The following is a 26105-nucleotide window of genomic DNA, read 5'->3' as shown; positions in this document are numbered from 1 at the left end:
AATGAGGCAAAGACCATTGGGGCTGCACTTGCTATAAAGCATTAACCAGCCATAGATGCCTGTCCATTGCTAAGCACATCAGTCCTGCAGAGTAAATTTAAAGCCAATTCTGTTGGTTTGTTCAATGAAAGCGGAATACCTACGGAAAACTACCAGCACATAAGGTGAACATTACATTCACAGACTGGGAAAGAAGCCTCCACACTGCTATTACTATGTTTTTTGTTACTAGAAAAATTGTATTTAGCAGACACCTTTAACAAAGGTAACTTGCAAGTTTAGAATATAATTGTTTGCATTTATTTTTTACAACTGTAGAAAAGTTGGGCAAGTCAGTGTCAAAAGTAAATCAGAGACAGAAGAAGTGGCTTGAGTGTGTGTGTGTGTGTGTGTGTGTCAAATGGCCAGACCACATAGGCCACATGATCTTTCACATGGATCCAGCAACTGTCATGATGTGAGGCAGCAGTTTCGAAAAAATTCCATTTGTACTACAGAGATCAAATTAGAATTATTAAGGCCAACAAGTATTTGTATTAACTTTATCTACTATCTGAAAAATGCAGACATTAGTTTTAGTACATGTACCTTGGGATGATGCACACTATATTGGACTAGTAACTCAGGAGGGTGACATAACACTATCTGAATTCAGGTTCATATCATACTGCTAATTAATTAGATGTCCAATAACATACATCAATATTGTGTTAATTTCTGTAAAACGTTACTGTAGCCCCCTGCAGTGATTTGGCATCCTATTTTGCCGTATATCCGATGCTGTCAGGACAGGCAATGGCTTCTTGTGATCAGGTTAAATTTAAAACAGTTAAAAGAGTTTTATTTTGTTTGACAGTTACAATGAGACCACTTTATTATTACTCATTATTTGGCTAATGTCATTAACCAAGGCGACTTAGAACATCTGAGATACAACTGTCTACTTTTCTTCTGTTTCTCCGGTTGATGCTCAGGCAGGTGAAGTGACTTGCTCACAGTCACACAGTGTCAGTACAATGACTTGGACCCACAACCTCAGAGGCTTAAAACACACAGCCTTAACTACTACACCACATTAACATATATGGTCAAAGTAATGCCCCTTTTGTAGATATTTTGATCTCATTAGGATTCCCATGATATTCTTTAAAAGTGTTTCTTTAATTTGAACAAGTTAAATAAAGCTTAGAACCCTGCAGTTGTCTTTACTGTTAATAATAATAATAATAACAATTCTTTGCATTTATATAGTGTTTTTCTCACTACTCAAAGCGCTTAGCAATTACTGTTCAGAGTCGAGACTACACACTTTACTGTGTAATCATTGTTTTTGGTACTGATAGTTTTTTTTTTCCTTTTTGCACAAATAGGAAAAAGACAGCACCCCTCATATGACTCATTCATGATACTGAAACCTTGGCCAGTGTGAGCATTTGTGTCAATGAGTTGCTGCCCTTTTTAAAATCTCTGAATCAAAACCTGCATACATGAACTGTCTCTGCTCCGTGTCAAACTTTCACTGCATGATTCTCCTAGGGACAACAGGAAGAAGCAGCTTCTTGGCAATGGCCTGTGATTTTCCATTTTTCTAAAGCTTGTTTCACTAAACCTGTTTACTTGATTACATCCATCCATCCATTTTCCAACCCGCTGAATCCGAACACACGGGTCACGGGGGTCTGCTGGAGCCAATCCCAGCCAACACATGGCACAAGGCAGGAACCAATCCTGGGCAGGGTGCCAACCCACCGCAGGACACACACAAACACACCCACACACCAAGCACACACTAGGGCCAATTTAGAATCGCCAATCCACCTAACCTGCATTACTTGATTACAGTCAATATTCTAATAATTATTCATTATACCTCATTGTAAGTCAAGTTTGCATTTTTCAGTTTATTATGTAAAAATCCATTTACTTCAGTCCAGAATTATGAAAGGCCGAAACCTATCCAGACACTGATGAACACAAGACCCAATCCATCCCCAAATGGGGTGCCAGCACCACCTAATGCATAGAACCACAATGGACCACCTTAGAGTCACCAGACTAATCTGTAAATGTTTGGGGATGTGAGAGGAAAATACACCCAGGGCATGGTTTAAACACCAAACAGCCATTTAAATCTTGCCTGGTGGGTCCATGAGGTCGTAGCACTAACCATCTGTGCCATCTTTTCATCCATCCATCCATCCATTTTCCAACCCGCTGAATCCGAACACAGGGTCACAGGGGTCTGCTGGAGCCAATCCCAGCCAACACAGGGCACAAGATGGAACCAATCCTGGGCAGGGTGCCAACCCACCACAGGACACACACAAACACACCAAGGCCAATTTAGAATCACCAATGCACCTAACCTGCATGTCTTTGGACTGTGGGAGGAAACCGGAGCGCCCAGAGGAAGCCCACGCAGAAATGGGGAGAACATGCAAACTCCATGCAGGGAGGACCCAGGAAGTGAACCCGGGTCTCCTAACTGCGAGGCAGCAGCACTACCACTGCGCCACCGTGCCGCCCACCATCTTTTCACTACACATATATTTTGTTTAATGGACTTTGTCTATAAATGAGTAAAAGTATTTTATCATTTCCCACATCCTATCGAGGTTCACATTATGTTACTCCTAATTTGCCTGATATGAGTGAGTCTGGGTAGTTATGAGGTTCTGGTTCTGGTCTGTCTCACAATAACTCTGAAAAGCATGAAGAAGTTCAGAAAATAAGTGGGTGAATAAAATGATGTATTATTTATATATACTGGGCAGCATGATGGCGCAGTGGGTAGCGCTGCTGCCTCGCAGTTTGGAGACCCGGGTTCACTTCCCGGGTCCACCCAGTGTGGAGTTTGCATGTTCTCCCCGTGTCTGCGTGGGTTTCCTCCGGGCGCTCCGGTTTCCTCCCACAGTCCAAAAACATGCAGGTTAGGTGCATTGGTGATCCTAAATTGTCATTAGTGTGTGCTTGGTGTGCCCTGTGGTGGGCTGGCATCCTGCCTGGGGTTTGTTTCCTGCCTTGCGCCCTGTGTTGGCTGGGATTGGCTCCGGCAATGACCCTGTAGTTAGGATATAATGGGTTAGATAATGGATGGATTATATATACGTACTGTCAAATCTGTATGGGGCCAAAAACTACCACAAGGCTGATTTTAGAGTCACCAATTACCATAATATAGATGTCTTTAAATGTCTTTAAGGAGGGGAAACATTCAAATTCTAAATAGGTAACACTCAAACATGGGATTCAAACCCATAAAGCTGGATCTACGAGACAGCAGGTCTTACTACTGAGCCACTGTACCATCCCTTTCAGACTTACTAAATATTGTTTTTTTGTTTTTATATTTCACATGTAAAGATACATTCACACAGCTTAATTTCCTGTTAATCATTTCCTGCTGCCTAAAACAAAGCAGATTTGACTTAGACAATGAAGATTTAAGTTCTGATCCTGATAGGCACAGATTCCTTATTATAGAATATACACTATAGGCATGTTTAAATGTGACATTTTGATTTGTATTTTAATAAGTATTGGGTTGCTTCCCAAGTTTAACATGAGATGTTATTCATGCAGTTACATCGTTACACTTGCTCTGTAGTTATTCTACTGAGTAGGTTTGCAGGGAGTTCTTTTTTGCACAGTGTGGTTAAAAACTGACACGTTTCATGTAGAACATGAAAGTGCACTAGAAGCAGACAAAAATATGTCATTAATTGTTCAAAAGCTAACATGGATATTTAATGAAGTAGAATAGTCACATTTTCTTTTAGGATGGATGAACTTCATACAAGTTTCATGCTTTAGGCATTTATACAAAAATGACTTTGAACTATGAACTCCAAGGATGGCAGTTCCATCCCTAAATTGGACTCCCTGTGTGACCCCTAGAAGTCACTTAACCTTCCTGTGCTCCTTTGTACTTGTAAGGTACCTTAGAATGGTGTTTGCTGCAGAAAGGCACTATATTAAATATGCTATGCTTACATGATTCAATTTTGATGTTTGCATGAACAATAGTCGTAGTGAAATAGACTGAAGACATAAGCAGTAAGCCACCAGTATATGTAACAGTGGAGTGGAGAAGCACCCCACCGTCTATGTTTGTTAAATTTCTGACATGCGATCTCAAAATGAGTGATGGAATACTTAACTGCAAAAACATGGAAGAAAAACATTTTCACCATAACAGCAAGAAATGAATTTAATCATTTTTTTTCTAATACTCTTCACTGTCCTGGAGTCCATCTCTAGCCTAATTCACTGTCTCTTTTCCATGCTCATGTGAGATGGGTTCCTTGGTTACCAGCAACAAATAAAATGCGGAAATGCTAAGTTAACTGGAGGTTCTCTGTTGTCCTGGTGTGCCTGAGTGGGACCCTGGAAGGACTGCCTTATAGCCACTGATACATACTTCCATTAATTTTTTACAGCTAACCTCCCACACAGACTTAACAGGAACCTTACCTGCAAAAAGATGAGACATCCACTGAAAAGCATTCCTGTCAACTAATATTTTAACTGTGGTCCATTCATGAATTCTCATTTTATCAAGTTATCACATAGCCACCCCCTGTAGCATATTATTCATGGGTTTGTACACACTAGGTCCAAGCAGAAAACCAGCATCTGAGAAACACCATCCATTCATTTTCCAACCCGCTGAATCCGAACACAGGGTCACGGGGGTCTGCTGGAGCCAATCCCAGCCAACACAGGGCACAAGGCAGGAACCAATCCTGGGCAGGGTGCCAGTCTAAGAAACACATTGTTCACATAATGTATGTTCTGTTGTAAAATACAGTGACTTACATCAGTGTCAAATGTATTATTACTGATTTATTTGCACTGGAATCAGCATATGACATTTTGTGTGGTTGACTGCAGGTAAACCAAGGTGGTAGGTCTTGCTTATTCATTGTTTTTAATTATGTCACCATGTTGTATGATTTGGGAAAAGCAAATAAGAATTTCAACTCACTCTGTACATGTCGCAATATCACTGCTTCCACTACGCGCTTCTCTTTTATCCGTCGAAAGCTGTCTTCACTCCCAGTGCTTCATCAGATGTTCTAGATCCAGGGGTGTTCTAGCCCTTTTCTTAATCAGAGACCAGTTTTTGCTGGTAATTAACTTCTTTTGCCTTTGTTTTTATTGACTTTGTATTTAGGAATCAAACCTCTTAATCATTTTGTTCTTGGATTAACAGCCAAATAATAATGAGATGGTAACCTGTGTCCATCATAGAATATCTGAAAATAAAGAAAGGCAAAGATCTCAATAATGTTGATTTGTTCAGGAAACCAAAACATTTTAATGATGTTCTTAGAAAAAAAAACAACATTTTCTGAAACATCTGGTGTGGCAGTATGATAGAACCAACAAGCCATGGAAAAACATAATGGGTTTAATTAACAAGAAATTGGCTTCTAATTAGGAAACTGGTTGGAGTGAAGCTGGTTTGAGTTAGTTCAATATGTGTTAGCTCACTTCACATCTCATTTTTGTTTGACTGCCATTTAAGGAAAAAAGAAGTTTACAGAGTCTTGAAAAACAAGGAATTTATCACTCTTTAATTTAATATTGTTTTCAATAAGTATGCTGCTGCTGGAGTATGTGAATTTCCCCTTGGGATTAATAAAGTATCTATCTATCTTTCTATCTATCTAAATAAAAATGAAGGGAAAAGAATAGCAGAAATTGGTCACGTATGAAGAAAGTGGCAAGAAGCAAAACCTGAAGCCACTGTCACCCTCCTGGCTCAGATCTAGATGGATATTTCAGATTTGATTTTCACTAAAGCTTCTGGTCATCACAACAGAGGGATGCAAATTTCAGTCCTGTTTTTGGTGTGGGAAGCAGCAAGCAAACATCTTTGCTAATTCAGCCAACAGAATTCTCCATTAATTCAAGAAAATCTAGGCTTTTAACTGTTGGGCATGTGAAATTACTACCATTCTGTATTAGAAAAGGAAAATTCATATAGTAAACTGATTTTTGATTCCCTCATGTTTTTGTTTTTGTAGTCATGGTGACAAGCAGGTATTTTCCTGCCGTGGTATCCAGCTAGCAGTGCAATGGTTTTGGAATAGAGGACATCGAGATATCACTGTCTTTGTCCCATCTTGGCGAAAGGAGCAACACAGACCTGAAACCCCAATAACAGGTATGAAGGATGATACATTATTGACACACTGCTTCACTTGGTTGAATGCTTAATAACTATCTTATGGGATTCTTTTTAATAATAATTTGTTTTTGAACAGTAGAAAATTTATATTCAGATGTTACTCCATGTTACATTTAAAATAGCCATCAGGCTTTATCTTCTGCTTGCCCAGTCAAGGCTCAGCATACATATAGTCTATTTATTCTTTATCTGCATACTTGTCTGGAGGAATCTCTCTATTATAAAAAGAAATCCTCTCCTGGAAGGCAAAAGCAAGGCTACGATACGTGATCTTCTTGGAAGACATTTAAAAGACCCGCGAGACGAAAGAGAATTGCCACGGTGCGTCTCATGGGAACATAGAACGAGATTCTTGCAAGACATGCCTTATAATATTAACAAATAAGACCACGGGCAGAAAAAACAAATCAGTAGTGTAAAGGCAGTCACGCAGCACACACAGCTCCAGGGTTCTCAGTGCATATAAAGTGTATAAGGTCAATACAGTAGAAATGAAACGTCGACGACTAAACGAATAAGAAAGGAAAGCGCAGAGAAAAGAGACCCAAAAGCGGTGGAGAGAAAAAAAAATGCTACAAAGAACAAAGACAAGTTTAATTTCAAAGAAAACACAATTCGGCCAGGTGTATATTTACGATGACGGGGAAACGATCAGAACGCGAGCAGCAGACACACAAAGTAGGAAAAGGACAGAGGCTGTAAAGGCTTTAAAAAGATCGAAGGGCAGCGCGACAGCAGCAACCCCCTCAACCGCATGCTAGTAGCATTATACGTCCTGCAAGAAAGAATTTAACCACATCCAGGGCCGTAAATAAAGGACAAATATTGTTTTTAGAACTTCACGCGAGACCAAGCAGTGAGCCATCATTTAAAACAAGTCCAAAGAACTCTACCCCTAGCAGTTGTTGGACTGCATCTGTCGGACAAGCATCATGTGCTCCCAGCTCTTAAAACAACGACAAGAGACAAGCAAAACGTGCAGCTCGCCAGCAGCAGGAAGACAGCAGATGATGAGACGGCATATCCTTAGTCAGCCGCCCTCCCCTTCACAACACAAGCAGCTTTATACGCCTGGCAAGGAAGAGATGTAACCACGCACGGGGCCGAAAATAAAGGACAAGTATTGTTTTTACAACAATTTTTAAAGTAAAAGTGCAAATAATGCATATGCAACAATTCCCAAGAAAATAACAATCTCTTTAAATTGTATACTGCCTGCCTAATGTAAAGTCATTCCTGATGGAGGATTGCAGGAATCGTGGGAAAGAGGGGTCCTTTCATCGGATTAGTGCTATTTCAGATGTGGAATGGCCAAATGGGGGAGGCAGCTTGATGAATGAGGTCTCCACACTCTAAACAAATCTAAATAATATTACTGTATATAATATCTTCTAATGTGAAATTCTACTCTGTACTTCTAGAATTTTTATTTTTATATTGTATTGAGGATTTATTCTGTTCTATGTATTGTACTGTATTGTATTGACCCCCTTCTTTTTGTCCCCACTGCATAGCGTGCCTGGAAAGGGTCTCTCTTTGAACTGCCTTTCCCAAGGTTTCTTTGATTTTTCCCTACAAGGGTTTTTTTTTGGGAGTTTTTTCTGGTCTTCTTAGAGGGTCAAGGCTGGGGGGCTGTCTGGAGTCAGGGCCTGTTAAAGCCCATTGCGGCACTTCTTGTGTGATTTTGGGCTACACAAAAATAAATTGTATTGTATTGTATTGTATATCCGGTAAACCAAACATGGGGGTTGGTGAGCGAAGCCCCCTAGTTTTATAAAAGATGGAGATTAAAGCATGCCCTCCTTTTACAGGTAAACCTACAGCTGTCCACTAACTTTATATGCACATTTCTGAGACTGAATCCCAGAGTTCAGGGCGAAATCTGCAAACTCCAAACCAAAATTAAAAAAAATGAACTTGGGTCCTTAAAGATGTGACTGGACCTACTTGTTAACATGATAAATATGCTTGCTGGAGAAGAAACACAATTCTTTTGTTGAAGGACAATATTTTTGCCAAAGTTTGTGCAGATTTCAACTATTTCTCCCACAATAATTGCTGCAGACTGGTTGTAAAAAACGGAACAAATACACACATTTTTCCTTTAAGTATAAACCTAATTGTAATTATCTAGTACAGGATATTTGTATTCCAGCACAGGGTTAAAGGGTACCAGAAACTCCCATGGAACCATCCAACCCAAAGCAGGAACCAACAGCTTTCAATCACAAGACACACTCAATCATCTGAGCCAGATTACAAGCAGCAGGCTTTGCAGGACATAATTTTTATTCTAAGGTGTTCGTTCAGTTCCTATAGAGCATATTATAGGTCATCAGCAGATTTCCTCCGTTATGTCCTGCTATGTGCAGTCATTTATAGTTCACTTTTTCCCACTCTTGGTTTCTTTGCCGTTGCCAGCCCTAGATTATTCTTGAAAGAAAACCACAAAAACAGAGTAAGACACCCAGCCATAATGGCCAAAATTAAAAAAAACTGCTTTTGAAATCATTAATATATGAGAAATCAAAAATTGCTATTTTAATAATATTCCATTTGGTTAAAATTAGGTAATTGTAAAATTTAAGTAATGTGAGTAATTTGCTGAAGGTGAAAGTTAATGATAATACAGTGAGCTCATTTTTATTTTGACGGAGTTTCAAACACTATACTTGAACTGAACTACTTCTGAAGCCAGATTTACCTTATCACTTTTATTGACACATATTTTATAGTATAAATTAACATAACATGATATTCTCAAACCTATGTAAACCATTTCACAGTTGTGCAGGGCTAACCAAGCCATAATGGACACAAGGCAGGAACCAGCCCTGGACAAGCAGGACACTACATTCATACTTGTACAGGGCCAATTCAGGGGTGCAAGTTAACCTGATTTGTGTGCCTTTGGGAATGCTGGAGAAAAATCCATGCAGACATTGAGAGAATGAGCAAACTCCTCAAACCAACCAGGAGTAGAATGCTGGATCTGTGAGACAGCACCACTATCAACTACACTAAAGCTAATATATACTGGCTCAGTATGAGTGAGCTTAGGAATTAGTGTGAATGTGCCCTGAAATGGACTGGCACTTCAGTCTGGGTTTGTTTCTGCTCTGGATCACCACTACCATAAACTGGATCAACATCCTTAGCATAAGACCCGAGGTTTATTCAGGCTGTAAAAGTGGCCTCAGTGTTAGTGCCAAGCGTCAAGCCTGAGCGTTACCTGGGCAACTGTGTAGACGCGTCTTCTCCTGGCCTCATGATGGCGTCTCGTAAGAAACGCCTGAGATCAGCAGTGCCGGCGATGTGAATATGTCTACAGGCAGTGAAACTGAAAAGTGCAGTGAAACCAAAAGTGATTCTGGAAATACGAAAGTGACGCTTGCATCCCTCACACATGTGCACTGTGATGTTCACATTATTATTCATCATCATCATCATCATTATTATTTGTATCATTATTATACTTTCTACACTTCAGACTTTGTATTTTTAGTGTTTTACACATTTTACAGTAAAAAGATTTAATAAATCTATCACTTTTCAAGACAAAAAAATGCAACACTTTTTACATGGCTTTTTGAGAAAAAATGTAATGCTAAGGAGGTTAAGCATGTCTGAAAGTAAATGGATAGGTACAATTCTGTATTAAACTATTATTCTGCTGTATTGATGGAATTTAAACAGTTCTTCTACAGTTGCTATAATAGTCACCTTTTAAAGTTGCCTATGATTTTTAAAGATGTAACTTCTCTAATGTTATTTCATCTTTCAGATCAAAATATTCTCCACCTCTTAGAAAAAAGAAAGATCCTTGTCTACACTCCATCCCGTCGTGTCAATGGAAAAAGAGTGGTGTGCTATGATGATCGCTACATTGTAAAACTGGCTTATGACTCAGATGGCATCATTGTCTCGAATGACAACTATCGGGATCTGCAAAGTGAGAAGCCAGACTGGAAAAAATTCATTGAAGAAAGGCTCCTCATGTACTCTTTTGTTAATGATAAGTGAGTGGACATGCAGTCATCTTAGCAATAATACTGTGCAAAAATGCAGGAATGGCATAGGGTCCCAACTTTGATGGGTCAAAGTCTGGAGTTTTTCACTTCCTCTCCTCTGTTGCAATTTTACTCCTCTAAACTTACTATATTTTACCTTCTTTTTCTACAATTAGAAACGATAAAACTCAGTTACCATAGAATTTCTATAAAGAAACTTTTAACACATTAAAGTCAACATATAGATACATGCATTCATTCTTATACTTTATTATGGTTGCTACTTAACAACTGCTCCCTTTTATTTGTAAATCAGTACAGACCTATGAGTCTATTCTTTAAGAAAATGGATTGAGATACATTTAGTGTTTGCAGTGGGTAGCGCTGCTGCCTCACAGTTAGGAGACCCGGGTTTGCTTCCCAGGTCCTCCCTGCATGGAGTTTGCATGTTCACCCCGTGTCTGCGTGGGTTTCCTCCGGGCGCTCCGGTTTCCTCCCACAGTCCAAGGACATGCAGGTTAGGTGCATTGGCGATCCTAAATTGTCCCTAATGTGTGCTTGGTGTGTGGGTGTGTGTGTCCTGCGGTGGGCTGATGCCTTGCCCGGGGATTTGTTCCTGCCTTGCACCCTGTGCTGGCTGGGATTGGCTCCAGCAGACTCTTGTGACCCTTTGTTAGGATACAGTAGATTGGAGAATGACTGACATTTAGTGTTTAAACGCTTGTCCAAATATTTCATTACCCATTAGCTTCTTTTCAGAGAAAAATTAAATCAAAGGTCAATATTAATAGATCTTCACTGCTTCATGTAAGCAATCAATCTTTATTATATACCTTTATAGTATCTTTGACATCACACACCATCACAAAAGGCACAAATCATATTTTCATACCTTACATGCTCTGAAAACAATTAGCTGCACGTTTATAACTCAGTCTCCCCAAAAAGTTTAGATTACAGTATATTCTGCACTAGGCTGTCGGGCCTCAATTGGTTTCTGATTCATTGCCACACCAGGCCAGTTTGGAGTAACCAGTAAACCTAACTAGGACATCTTTGTAATGGGAGAGAAAAGCTGAAGTTTCTGGATAGAGTCCCATGCAGGTTGGGGAGACAGTGGCAGAGTGGAGATAATATATATATATATATATATATATATATATATATATATATATATATATATATATATATATATATATATATACACACATGCGCCTCTCAGTTTGGTTTTCTCCCAGACACTAAAGAGGATGTGGATGTGGCCATTAGGTTAACTGATTACTCGAAACTGTGTAAGTGTGCCTTTGAGTGTTTGCTCCTAAATTGTGTCTAATATTGCCAGGATAGGCTTCAACTCCCAGCAATTACACAAAAGGCAAAAACTGGTTCAGAAAATGCACGGACACATAAAGAAGTCATAACATTTTGGCTAGTAAAGTCTTATTTAAAGCAAATGAATGCCTAAAAGACTACACGCTCTGCACCATCTCCCTAATAATATGAAATGAATGGTGTTTTGAGGAATCTTACTGCGTGTTCAAAAGAAAATATCCACTTCTACAGAAAAATGAAGCCAGCTTACAATAAAAACATCACCACTTCAAATTATAGTGTAGTGTGTATGGCGAAGACACGTGTTCAAGCTTCGCAAACAGGCCCACTGCCTAACCCTCAGTTAATTATTATAGATGACTGACTGCAGAATACATTAAGCGGGTGTGTTCAAATTCTTTGAGATGTGCTCAGTATTAAAAGTGGTATTAAAACAAAATGTCTTGTTTGTAAAGAAGTATGAGTTTCCCCCAAATTGCTACAGTACCCATTTGTGAACACATTTAGCCTGAGAGTAAACATTTTTAGAGGAGCCTAAAAGGCCACTGTTTGTATTTAAAACATGTCAGTTAATTTGAATTGATTATGGAGTATGCAATTAAGCTTTTCATTGTATTCTCTATCATAAGACAATCCAGTTAAAGTTAACTAAAGAAAGAAAAGTGCTATTACTTAGAGACACTATGTAGCATTTTCTGAGTGTTATTTTTACTTTTTATGACTGTTTTAATATCTGTTAACAGTTGTGTTACAAATCATTTTACATTTCCTTCTCAATTTCCCCCCAGGTTTATGCCACCAGATGATCCGTTGGGACGGAAAGGGCCAAGCATTGAAGACTTTCTTAGAAAAACCCCTAAACATCCAGAAAATAAATGGCGGCACTGTCCTTATGGTAAGTATCTGGGTTTTTGGCAAGTGTCTTTGGTATTATTCTGATCCATTTACAATCTGCAAACTCTCAAGATATCTGGAATTATCAGGTGGAGGCATAATGAGCTCTCCTGTTGACTTTTATTCCCACTGGTCGTTCATGTAGCCTGAAGAGTGGACAGATGGGCAAGGTGTAATATGTGCAGTTAAGCCTTGCCACAAATGCTACACACACCTACCTCACGTTCAAATCCATGTTCCCTACCTGCTATTCCAGTGGCAACTTGAGCTCCTTGGTGTATGCAGAGCGTGTAGTCTTTTAGGCATTCATTTGCTTTAAATAAGACTTTACTAGCCAAAATGTTATGACTTATAAATATATTTCAGAATTTTGGCCACCACTTACAAACTTGCATGTGTTCTTTCTTGGGCTGGTATATCTAGTTGCCTCCTGTAGTTTATTTTTCCTGTAATTCTTGTTATATAACTTTGAGAATGTTGCTTTACTCTTTTTACAATTGTTTGCTACTTGTCCACCTTCTTTTGCCTGGATTTAACTACATTTCTTTTTTGTCCTTTTGCTTACTCTACTTGCCAACCTTTTCACATTTAGGCTATACTGTCGCATCCTCAGCTTCAAAGTCTTAGTGCCATGCTGGTACAAGCTCTCCTTATCAGTCTATTCAGTTCTGATCACACAAAGGAAAGACAAGGACAGGGATGCAGACAACAAAAGGAGATGACTTAGCACAATACAATGGTGTAGATATTGGAAGTGAGCTGGAGCTCCGGAGGAGTCCTACACAGTATGTCTTCTGCGATTCAACACTCATTATGTGGCAGCAATATAAGGATGGAAAAGACAAGGAAAATAAAATCAGGGAGCCTTTGCTTTTGCATTGCGAATCTCATTACTTTTCAAAGCCACCGTCAAATTGCCTTAGTAACTTTGGTGTGTTTTCTAGAGTATGCCTTCTTAATGTAAGACCTTCTGCCTATTTTGACAATTCTTTGGATTGTGGAATAAAATAAAACATTGCTCCAATGACTCTCTTCTTCACAGTTTCTCAACAGCTGCAGCCCTACATAAGCACATCTTTACTTTGTACTCCTCCCAATGTAACCTTCTTAGTGAGGAAACCTCAACAGTGAAGAACGAGGATGAGATGCAGATTTTGACAAGCCATGAAGCAGAAAGGCTTTCAAGCAGGGAAACACCTAAACAGTTTTGTGCATTTCAGGTACTCCAGTTCCCCTCCCACATCACCAAAGATGGGGAGGTTAAGTTAGCTGGCAGTTCTAAAGCGGAGTGGTTTGAAGGCTCTGAGGCTAGGGATCTGCATTGGCAATCGGACGGTTGCCGGTTCGAATCCCGTAAATGCCATCAGGGACTCTGCTCTGTTGGACCCTTTGAGCAAGGCCCTTGACCTGCAATTGCAGAACGCTTTGTGTAGTGAGAAAAGCGCTATAAAAATGCAAAGAATTATTATTATTATTAAATTAGCTCCTTGTGGCTGTGTGTATGAGTGGGTTCTACATTGAACTCTCGACTTCTTCCCAGTTGTTTCCTACCTTGCACCCTTAAAATTGTATGTAAATATATACATGCAATTCCACAATCCAAAGAATAGACAATCAGGTAGAACACGATATCTTTAACAGGTAAATATTACAAAAAAGGACTTGACTCTAGCCCAAAAGGAAAGAGAGTTTGGCAATACTCATAAGAAAATCAGTAGTTGGTCTGCCCTCATCATCTCCCACGCCTCTTCGTTGACTACCACGTAATTAGTGTTACGTAGCAACAGATACTGATTTTAGTGGTCCCGACTAATAACAGGCATTTGGAATGGCTCGGCAAATCCTGATGCTGTCTGTGACAGTTATTGTCAGTTGTGATAAAATCTCACAATCCATTACAACCTGAGGTCTGCAATGTCTTTTTTTTATAGTGACTGGGCTTTACATCCTCTCAATGCAAAAATAGTGTTTCACACAACTAACCTAACCAAAGACATTTAACACACTGGATAATACTTTAAATTCAATGCAGCACTTATTATTTGATCGTTCTGTTTTAGACAAATCTTTGTTATTTTCATTTTAGGAAAGAAGTGTACATATGGAATTAAGTGCAAATTCTACCATCCTGAGAGGATGAATCAATCACAGTTATCTGTAGCTGATGAATTAAGAGCCAAAACAAAGTCATCATCACCAAAGCCTGTCCTGGAAGAACAAGAAATCATTCTTCATTGCACAAAACCCGACACTCAAGGGTCACTTACACCTGCAGCGCATGATCTTTATTCTTTTGAGAAAAAACAAAAACTGGACCTGCAAAATGGGGTTGTGTCTGCAGGAATCCAAGTGGAGAAGGATTCCAATAATATAAGTTCATCTAACATTTTTTCTCCAAGGTCTTCACTTTCCTTTCAGAATGACGAAGGCTTCGAATCAATAGGATCTCAACTGTCTGCACTGAGCATTCAAGAAACTCCACACAAAGCATCGGTGGACCCGAATATTTATAATAATAAGAATGCCCTGTGTTCCAAATGGGGAGAGACGGCAGCACACAGCTTTAGCGCTGCCTCTTTGGGATGTCATCATCACAATCTTGACTGTTCCTGTTTGCAGAAATGCAGCTGTTCTAAAGACAGCCAGCTCTCCTGTTTCCCTTTCAGTTGCCAGCTGCATTTCAGACCTCAAAAGAGTTGTAGCCTGTGTCCACTTCCTAGCTTTTTTCAGACACCTGATTTTCAAAGACTTAAGTGCAAGTCATGCAACGGAATGGAACTACAAACTGAACCAAGTTCAAACATGGTGGATGACAGGCATCAGCCCCATCGTCACTTGGAGCATCAGAATTATTCACACCATTCCAACGACATTCTTCTTGGTGGCAGCTGGAAAGATGGCCATTACAAGTCGACGACTGGGAGCTCAGGTTATAACAGCCAGTCTGTATCAGGTGCAGCATCATCTGCAATAGATCAGAGATTTGTAAAAAGTAAGCTCTATGCCACTTTCCCACAGAATATTGTTGACCATGTCCTGTCTTTACATCCAAATATTTCAGATGTATATCTCCTTATTTCACTCATCTATGAATTTAAAAGCAGCCATCCTTGGTATTAAGATTCTTTTATCGTAAAATATATGTACAGTAGCCCTGGATTACTCCTGCTAGGATCAGACAGGTGTTTATTTGAGTGGGACTTTCCTGTCACTTTCTTGCTAGGACTGTAAGCTCTAGCCTCACTGTAAGAAGAGCAATAATAATAAAAATAATGGAGAGCAAAATGATCTCTTTGTATGAATGTCTACCGCAATAAAAGACCGTAGCATATATGAGATGTAGGGAAACTTTGATTTCTAATTATAGTCAGGGTGTGAATGTAATTAAACATGACCAATGAATGTATAACTTTATCTGTGAGACTTCAATACATTACTCTGCTTGCTGTAAACATTTTTAATGATATGACGTACTTTATTACTAGACAGATGAGCCTCTGTTGTTGTTAATGACAACAGAATGTCTAAACAGAGTTCTGGATAGCATTATACAGTTAAGAATGATCAATTCTGTTTTTCACTATCTCTTCAATTTTACACTTGTTTTGTCTCCTTGTGTTTTACTCTGCAACCTAAGCCTCTTCTTGGAAAATCTGTTCTACTGGAGCCCCTGGTTTCCAGTTTGGTCAAATACTAGTCTTCTGGGACAAAGGGCATTTAGCTAACCAATTATAACTTTTCAGATGGGTGCGGGAAATCCTCCAGTTCAACCAACCACAAGAGTTTCCATGTTGTGTGTAAAAATGGAAGTGCTGTTGTGTTCCTGCAATATTTTTTGATACTACAAATATAACAATTTTGTTTTCCATTTATTTTGAACCTGAACCTTCAGTAACTTTTCTATGAACTAAAAGTATTATAATAAGCATACAACATGCGATGGAAGAGTAAATTCACTAAAACACTGACACAAATTTAGCGAGCGTCTGGTAAACTATAAGGAATTGGAATTCTGACCTCTTCTATCATACAAAATATGAGCTTGTGGGACACTTAGTGACTATAAGCTGACTGAGACTGTCGGTCTCTTTGTAAGTGAAGCCTCTGATTGTTCCATCCAAGGTGTGTAGTGGGACTTGCACTTACAATCATGTGCTTTACTCTCTGGCTCTAATAGGCCAAAGTGCCAGCAAAAGTGAAAAATGAATGTGAAAGTTCAAATGTAACTACACATTGAGAAACTATGCCATAAAAGAAAAAAAACGACTTCTTCATAATTTGACAAATACCTTACATTTTAAGCAAATATTACAATACATCGACCAATATTCTATATGTTCTTGCACACCTCAGAACACCAACAAATTATTAGTACAAATAATTTTAAACCATGATTATTTAAAGGGACACTGCAGGTCCAACATTCCTTGTTAAATTCACCGATGTTGCCAGATTGTATTAGCAAGGAAATCAAGACATGCTTTAAGTAAAATAAATTCAGGGGGGAAAAATACATGCGTATATATCAGGATTATGCTGGCTTAGAAAATGGAATGGTATGGTGAGTGTATATCTATATATATATATTTTATTTTGCTAGAGAGGAACAATGTAGCATGTGTACAAATGACCACTCTGGGAAAAATGTGAACAAATCCTAAAAATGTTTTCTGCCAATTGAATTTTGCATTGCATAGTGCATTTGAGATATAAAATAATGCAATCAAAGGTGTGCTTTTCTTTTCATTATTAACTCATTGCATCATTTTTAGTTATATTTTTTACTAACAAAAAATGACTAGAATATTTTCTACAAATAGTATCCAATTATACTACTATAGATTTGTTACTATGTGAAAATTTACATATGCGCTTTTAAAAGCTGCACATTAAAATGCTTTTGGAGCTGTTCCAAAGTTTATGTACGTCACTATGACATTTTAATACATTATTTCTGTAAAGAAGTTCAAGTGTAAAGTGGTGCTTTAATAAAGTATTGTTTGCAAAAAAACAACTTCTTGCATTACGCTTTGTGTTATTTAAAATAAAAACTGACCAATAGTGAGAGGCCTAGTAGTTTATTATAGTATTATTTCTTTACGTTTTCATTTGCATTTAATTTATTTATTCTGTGTGGCATGTTGGAGTACCAGCCAAGACTGCTGTCTCACGGGTCAAAGGACCAGGGTTTCATTCCCAGCCCAGTCATGATCTCCATGAAGTTTGCACATTCACCCAATTTCTGTATTGGCTTTCTCCAGCTTCTCCAGTTCCCTTTCCTATTCCAAAGCTGTTAAGTCTGAGTTAACTTGTGACTCTAAATTGGGATGCCATGTCATCTACTAATGATGACTAAAGTCTCTGCTAATAATAACTGATGTCTCATTCAAGGATAGATCTTTTGTTGATAGACTCTTGTTCTCCACAAACCTGTAATTAAAGATCAGGTCTAAAATCAATGGATGTATTTATTCAGCAATGAAATTCTGAATGCATCAAGTTTAACACATCCCTATGAACATAAACAGGATTAAGAAGGTTTAATGAAAAATTGATAGATGAATGAAGACAACCACCAGGACAACCAAACAGATGCTAAAGTGTAGGTACTGTGTGGAAAAGTGCATGTCATTGAAACTATTGAACAAACTTCCAGGAAATTACAACATGGTAAATAATAATATAGTTTTTCTTGTGAGACTAATTTAACATGCGTAATGAAAAAGATTCTCCATAAGGCCTGACATAAAGAGATTCTAATGTACGAAGGATGTATGTCTTTCTCAGTTACAGCAAAGAAACTTCTAAGAAAAAGGCATTCTTTAATAGTACTAAGCAATATTTACGAAAGGTAGGAATCCAGTATGGGCTCATGGATCAAGTCTGGTTCACAATCACCATGAATTTAAACTGTTACTTACTTAACAGAAAACAAAGGGACATGTGGCTTACTAGAAGCATTCATAATATTTATCTAGGAATCAACTTAGCATTTGGGCTTGTATTTGTATATTATTTTACTTAACTTACAACTTCTTATCTATAGCACCTGAAGACCCCAATTCTCTTGATTCACTAACACAATGTCTGACTTGTATCTCAGAATGGATGAGTAGTAACTTTCTCAAGTTAAATAAAGAGAAAACTGAAATCTTAGTGATTAGCAATAATGGATACAATGAGGCTATTAGAAATAAACTGGATACATTAGGATTAAAAGTCAAGACGGAGGTAAAACGTTTAGGGGTAATTGTTGACTGTAATCTGAATTTTAAATTGCATATTCATCAGACCACTAGGACAGCATTTTTTCACTTAAGAAACATAAGTAAAGTTAGACCTCTTATATCATTGAAAGATGCTGAGAAATTAGTTCACGCTTTTGTTTTCAGTCGACTAGATTACTGTAACGCACTCCTCTCAGGACTACCCAAAAAAGACATAAATCACTTGCAACGAGTGCAGAATGCAGCTGCTAGAATCCTAACTAGGAAAAGAAAATCCGAACACATTTCTGCAGTTTTAATGTCACTACACTGATTACCTGTGTCATTCAGGATTGACTTTAAAATTCTGCTTATGGTTTATAAAGCCTTAATTAATCTCGCTCCATCTTATATATCAGAATGTCTGACACGTTATATTCCAAATCGTAATCTTAGATCATCAAATGAGTGTCTCCTTAGAATTCCAAAAGCTAAACTTAAAAGAAGTGGTGAGGCGGCCTTCTGCTGCTATGCACCTAAAATCTGGAATAGCCTGCCAATAGGAATTCACCAGGCTAATACAGTAGAGCACTTTAAAACACTGCTGAAAACACATTACTTTAACATGGCTTTTTTATAACTTCACTTTAACTTAATACTGATACTCTGTATGTTCAATTCATCATTATAACTATTCATGGTGGCTCTAAAATCCGTACTGACCCCTACTCTCTCTTCTGTTTCTTTTTCCGGTGGCCTGCGCCACCACCACCTACTCAAAGCTTCATGATGCTCCAACAATGATGGACGGATTAAAAGGCAGAACTCTACGTGACCATCATGTTCAAGTCCTTCCGTGAGAACCCTAAATCCAAAGAGGACTGTTTCATTTATGTTAGGTAGAATGCCCAGAGGGGACTGGGCGGTCTCATGGTCTGGAATCCCTACAGATTTTATTTTTTTTCCAGCCGTCTGGAGTTATTTTTTTGTTTTTTCTGTCCCCCCGGCCATTGGACCTTACTCTTATTCTATGTTAATTAATGTTGATTTATTTTGTTTTCTTATTGTGTCTTTTATTTTTTCTATTCTTCATTTTGTAAAGCACTTTGAGCTACATTTTTTTGTATGAAAATGTGCTATATAAATAAATGTTGTTGTTAATTCTCTTAATTCATTAGTATTTGGAAATATATTAAGAATATATATATATATATATATATAGATATAGATGGATTTTATTGAGCCGATTATTTGAACCACATTATTATCAAATGACTTGCTCATGCACTTCATTTGTTAATTATCACTATAATAGCATCCCATCCACTCTCAAACCAGAAAGCTAAGTAATCTTTTTTTTTCAGTATTGCAGTCTTTGTGTTAATGTATTTGGACTGAAACTACCATGGCAAAACAATCTATATATATAATTCACTAAGGCAAGACAACCATGGAAAGCACGCCAGAAGGGGCATGGATTCACTAAGCCGCCGACAAGTTGAGACACCTATGGCGCACGTAGGAAGGAGCCACGCCCACCAACTCCAAGACCATTGGATACGAAGACAACTCACAGAGCCACGCCCACCAACTCGGACGCGACGACACAGAAAAACCGGCTTCATTTATATTCGTCTGTCGTAGAGGTCACATGCAGCTCTGACCCATGTTGACTGTTAATAGAGGCGTGTTTCTCGCGGAAGTGAATCGCCATATGCGGCGTGTAAAACTGTTTGCGAGGGGTATGCCATGGGATCCTTGAAACGTTCCTTTACAACTGAGGTTAAAACACAATGAAGTGAGCAGTCTTTAAAAAATGAGTTTTTGGTTACGACGCACGACCGCGTGCATTATAGCAAACTGTTTTACACGCTACATACAGCAATTCGCATCCGCGACAAACATGCGTCTTCTTAGATACTCCTGCACTTTGTACACACCCCCCTCCCACCATGGTCGGGTGTCTTGGTGGATTATATATAGCAAGGCAGGCAAAACCGCACAGAGCAATGAAAAGTGTCGAGTGACGAGTTGGAGGTGGGCACATGAGCAGGCAGTGTATACTGAACGAGAAATCAGCAGACTAGCATGACGGAGGGAGCGGAGTGGATGTCCTTCTCCTCTCCTCCCGTTCCACCCTGAGCGCCGCACGGACGATTGTGTGTTGGTTAAAACCCAATGAAGGAAGCAGTCTTTAAAAACCAATAAGCCCTGTGCCTCTGTTTCATTACCGTCTCACCTGCTTCACCAATGTAGGCCCCGCAACAGGGCAGCCAACCAGGTAACCAAAGTCTTTGGGTTCAGGGGGGAGTATGGTTACAAAGCTGAAACTTAAAGGAATTGACGGAAGGGCACCATCAGCTGTGGAGCCTTTTGCTTCATTTGACTCAACACAGGAAACCTCACCCGGCCCGGACACGGACAGGATTGACAGATTGATAGCTCTTTCTCGATTCTGTGGGTGGTGGTGCATGGCAGTTCTTAGTTGGTGGAGCAATTTGGCTGGTTATTTCCGAAAACGAATGAGACTCCCGCCTGCTAAATAGTTACACGACCCAACAGCGGTCGGCGTCCAAATTCTTAGAGGGACAAGTGGCTTTCAGCCACGTGAGATTGAGCAATAACAGGTCTGTGATGCACTTGTATGTCCGGTACTGCACGCGCGCTACACTGAATGGATCAACGCGTGTCTACCGGGCGCGGGAGCGTGGGTAAGCCGTTGAACCCCATTCGTGATGGAGACCGTGGCTTCCAATTGTTCCCCATGAGCGAAATTCCCAGTACGCGATGCGGGTCATACGCTCGCACTGATTACGTCCTGCCCTTTGTAAAGCCCCCATGGTTGGGTGACTTGGTGGATTATATATAAAAAAAAAGCAGCCGGAACCGCAAAGAACAATGAAAAATCAATGTGGAAACCGACTGAGGCGGTGTTTGGAAAATTAACAGTCAACGTGACTCACAGGTGCGTGTGGACTGTACACAGGCAGCGACTCAGGTAGGGAGTTGGGGGCGGGCACATAAGCGGGCAGTGCGTACTGAACGAGTGCCGTTCAACCCCGTCCTTCGCTTTGTAAGGAGAAAGCGCGATGGCACTCCTCCGATTTTCAGTCACGGACAATTGTATGTCGTTCGTAGCGTGCATTGTTGCAATGTTACTTTTCTTGGTGATTAATTAAATTACAGATTTTTCAAATGTTTATTTTTTCCTCTGTGCTTAAAAATCATTTAAAAAGCGGCCTGATTATGCGGCGTATGCTATGCTGCGGGTTGGCTAGTTAATTATATTGCATTTTCAACTTTTACTATGCATTGTGGGTTTTTACTAGTGTAAGTGCCACACTCTGTTTGTCTGTCCAGGATTTTAAATCACCTGTAGCTTGCAAACCGTTTGAACAATTGACCTGAAATTTGGTACACATATACAGTGGTGTGAAAAACTATTTGCCCCCTTCCTGATTTCTTATTCTTTTGCATGTTTGTCACACAATGTTACTGATCATCAAACACATTTAACCATTAGTCAAATAGAACACAAGTAAACACAAAATGCAGTTTTTAAATGATGGTTTTTATTATTTAGGGAGAAAAAAAATCCAAACCTACATGGCCCTGTGTGAAAAAGTAATTGCCCCTGAACCTAATAACTGGTTGGGCCACCCTTAGCAGCAATAACTGCAATCAAGCGTTTGCGATAACTTGCAATGAGTCTTTTACAGCGCTCTGGAGGAATTTTGGCCCACTCATCTTTGCAGAATTGTTGTAATTCAGCTTTATTTGAGAGTTTTCTAGCATGAACCGACTTTTTAAGGTCATGCCATAGCATCTCAATTAGATTCAGGTCAGGACTAGGCCACTCCAAAGTCTTCATTTTGTTTTTCTTCAGCCATTCAGAGGTGGATTTGCTGGTGTGTTTTGGGTCATTGTCCTGTTGCAGCACCCAAGATCGCTTCAGCTTGAGTTGTCGAACAGATGGCCGGACATTCTCCTTCAGGATTTTTTGGTAGACACTAGAATTCATGGTTCCATCTATCACAGCAAGCCTTCCAGGTCCTGAAGCAGCAAAACAACCCCAGACCATCACACTACCACCACCATATTTTACTGTTGGTATGATGTTCTTTTTCTGAAATGCTGTGTTCCTTTTACGCCAGATGTAGCGGACATTTGCCTTCCAAAAGTTCAACTTTTGTCTCATCAGTCCACAAGGTATTTTCCCAAAAGTCTTGGCAATCATTGAGATGTTTCTTAGCAAAATTGAGACAAGCCCTAATGTTCTTTTGCTTAACAGTGGTTTCGTCTTGGAAATCTGCCATGCAGGCCGTTTTGCCCAGTCTCTTTCTTATGGTGGAGTCGTGAACACTGACCTTAATTGAGGCAAGTGAGGCCTGCAGTTCTTTAGACGTTGTCCTGGGGTCTTTTGGGACCTCTCGGATGAGTCGTCTCTGCGCTCTTGGGGTAATTTTGGTCGGCCGGCCACTCCTGGGAAGGTTCACCACTGTTCCATGTTTTTGCCATTTGTGGATAATTGCTCTCACTGTGGTTCGCTGGAGTCCCAAAGCTTTAGAAATGGCTTTATAACCTTTACCAGACTGATAGATCTCAATTACTTCTGTTCTCATTTGTTCCTGAATTTCTTTGGATCTTGGCATGATGTCTAGCTTTTGAGGTGCTTTTGGTCTGCTTCTCTGTGTCAGGCAGCTCCTATTTAAGTGATTTCTTGATTGAAACAGGTGTGGCAGTAATCAGGCCTGGGGGTGGCTACGGAAATTGAACTCAGGTGTGATACACCACAGTTAGGTTATTTTTAACAAGGGGCAATTACTTTTCACACATGGCCATGTAGGTTTGGATTTTTTCTCCCTAAATAATAAAACCATCATTTAAAAACTGCATTTTGTGTTTACTTGTGTTATATTTGACTAATGGTTAAATGTGTTTGATGATCAGAAACATTTTGTGTGACAAACATGCAAAAGAATAAGAAATCAGGAAGGGGGCAAATAGTTTTTAACACCACTGTACTACCTGATGTCTACTATCCGCTTTCAGGGTGATGATTGACCTCCAAGGTTATTCCTCTTTTTATTTATTTTTTTATTTTATTGCAGAATCAACTCTCGGCAGCAGCTAGCAGGCGGCGCATGCATATGGGTGCCATTCTCATCTCTACCACCTTCGTCGTCACTTACTCTACCTCTTCATATCTTAAATCATTCTTGAGGCAGATTGAAGACTTAAATGCCAGCTTAAGTGAAAAATTTAAGAAAATGTAGTAAGTAATTGCTGACTTAATCAGTTTTAACATGAAAAGATGCCGACAAAAGAAGAGAAGAAGCGGGTCACTAGGGAAAAGAAAAGAAGAGCTGCTCAGGAAACAGGAAGCACATCAACCTCTGAGGAAACGAATGCTAAACGTACAGAGAAAGATGATGAAAACTGTAAGTCAAGCGTATTCACTGCGTGTTATTGTGCAGTGCGCCATTACTGGTTAAAAATAAGAAGAAATGTGTTAACATTTTTACAGAAAAATTGTATCAAGGGTAAAAGGTTACTAAGCCAATAACTTTTTGTGAATACCTGGCCTAGTCTCAGTCGTGGAGAGTGAGGAATGCCAACAGAGTTTAGCGTTTTCAAGCCCCTGGAATTACTCTTACTGTCACTTTGTAAATCCATCCAGTAGGTTTTGAAACTGTGACAGACTATCCTACAAAAATAACCTAAACAGCGTGCTTTGCATTTTAGAGTTTCAACATCATATTAGGCAGAGTGTCAGAGGAGGTGTTTTATCTTGGTAGAGTAATATATATATTGCTCTACTTTCCCCTATTGTATTATTAATATGTAGCCTTAGAATGCCTAATCTCACAGACTTACCACTGTATATAACTTCTCCCCACCTTCCCTTCTATATCTATAACCTCAGGCAATTAGATGTAGTAAAATGACAAGCAGAAGTTACACATAAAATAATGTATTTCTGATAATATTCATAAATAATAACAAAATGCAAAGTACATTTGAATATTGGCAACCATACAACCTGATCAAATGGTGATGTGTAATTCAGGTGGCACACAGACTTGTAGTTACTTATAATGTCTCTAGTTAAGGCATCGTTGGTGCTCAGCTTTCAGCCACATGTCTGTTCAATATGGCTGCTGAGCTGTGCTCTTCATTGTGTTGTCTTCATCATCACAGGTTAGCAAGAGAGATGCTTCTTCATCATATGTTGGTTAGAGAGAGAGAATGTGGTTGAGCAAGTACATTTATAGATGTTCTCTCCAATTCCTAGAACCAATAGGACATCATGGTACTTAAAGGCCTCTGAGACAAGCCAATTCCAAACAGCCATACCTCAGACCAATGGGTGAAATAGAACATCTTATCTCCTGCCCCCCAAGACCATATATTAAGCTAACCTGGCTTTGTGTGGGGGATGGGAGAAAAACTTTAGCAAGAAATACTCATCAAACTGGTTTAAGACACATCCCCCAAATCCTGTCATAAAATTACAAAGAGACAGTGGTAATGGGGGGGCAAACACGAATAGCTCTAAATTACATTGGTTTGCCTAAATTATAAATAAAGACATACAAAACATTTATTAAGTTATATGCAAAATCCACATCACAACACTCCACCCGATGAATGTTTTGTACAATGTCTTTATAAACAATGTCTTTAAATTGTTTCAAGAGTCTGATGCATAACTTATGCATTGATTGGCAGTATTTGCTCTCCCAGTGTTAAAAGTTGTCCGTGACCATTTGTCCATTACATATCTTCTTTATTTCAAAGACAATCTGAAGAACTTGGAAGCGCTCCTGATGACTTGTATCTGCTCCGGCTTGCTCAACTCTTTCTGCAGTCTTCATATGTCATCAGATCTGGTGGTTCAAAATGAGACAAGTCCACACCTTCCACTAAACTAGCCCACTACAATTTAGTCTATTGTGTGAATTTTTAATCTGTACTTGTTCTCTGTCTAACTGCTAATTAGACCCCTGTCCCAAACTATCTGTTTAAGCATATGCAGCTGTACAATTAACATCAAAATTTGAAAGGTAACATGCCACAGGTGCCAGTACAACCACTTCTGCCCAAGTGACAGCACATGTGCCACTGCATAAACTGTTCACAAACCAACATTTGTGGCCCCTCTGCACACATTTGGGGTTGACTTAGTTGCCTCTTGTGCTTTCCTACCCATGGTGCAACTCTTGACTGCCATCAGCCTTTACCAGTATAGGCTGGCATCACCACCATGAGACATCAAAGCTATGCAACTCTCATCATTCCCCCCGTAGGCCACCCCTAGAGTTGTTTGCTCACCATATGCATACTCATTGTGCTAAACACCTCAGTTCAGAATTGGCCCACTGGTCCTGTGCCTGTACCACAGCCGACAATCTCAGCAGGGCTTCCATATTTTCCCAATTAGACTATACCTAAACATCGGAGCCC

At 39.4% G+C, this 26105-nt stretch overlaps 1 protein-coding gene across 1 annotated transcript in view; it reads left to right on the top strand.

Moving 5' to 3' along the window:
• Positions 1-17443, top strand: part of LOC120525346 (probable ribonuclease ZC3H12B) — a 43092-nt gene extending 25649 nt beyond the window's left edge. Inside the window, exons 3-6 of the mRNA XM_039747566.1 lie at positions 6033-6172; positions 9981-10215; positions 12327-12433; positions 14519-17443. Of these exons, the coding sequence (XP_039603500.1) occupies positions 6033-6172; positions 9981-10215; positions 12327-12433; positions 14519-15552 (1516 nt within the window). The 3' untranslated portion in view covers positions 15553-17443. The remainder of the gene's footprint in view (positions 1-6032; positions 6173-9980; positions 10216-12326; positions 12434-14518) is intronic.
• The last annotated feature ends 8662 nt before the right edge of the window (positions 17444-26105 follow it).

Source organism: Polypterus senegalus, chromosome 3, assembly GCF_016835505.1.
Source record: "Polypterus senegalus isolate Bchr_013 chromosome 3, ASM1683550v1, whole genome shotgun sequence".
Classification (NCBI taxonomy): Eukaryota; Metazoa; Chordata; class Cladistia; order Polypteriformes; family Polypteridae; genus Polypterus; species Polypterus senegalus.
The sequence above is the reverse complement of the archived record's forward strand: the minus strand, read 5'-3'. Positions and strand labels throughout refer to the sequence as shown.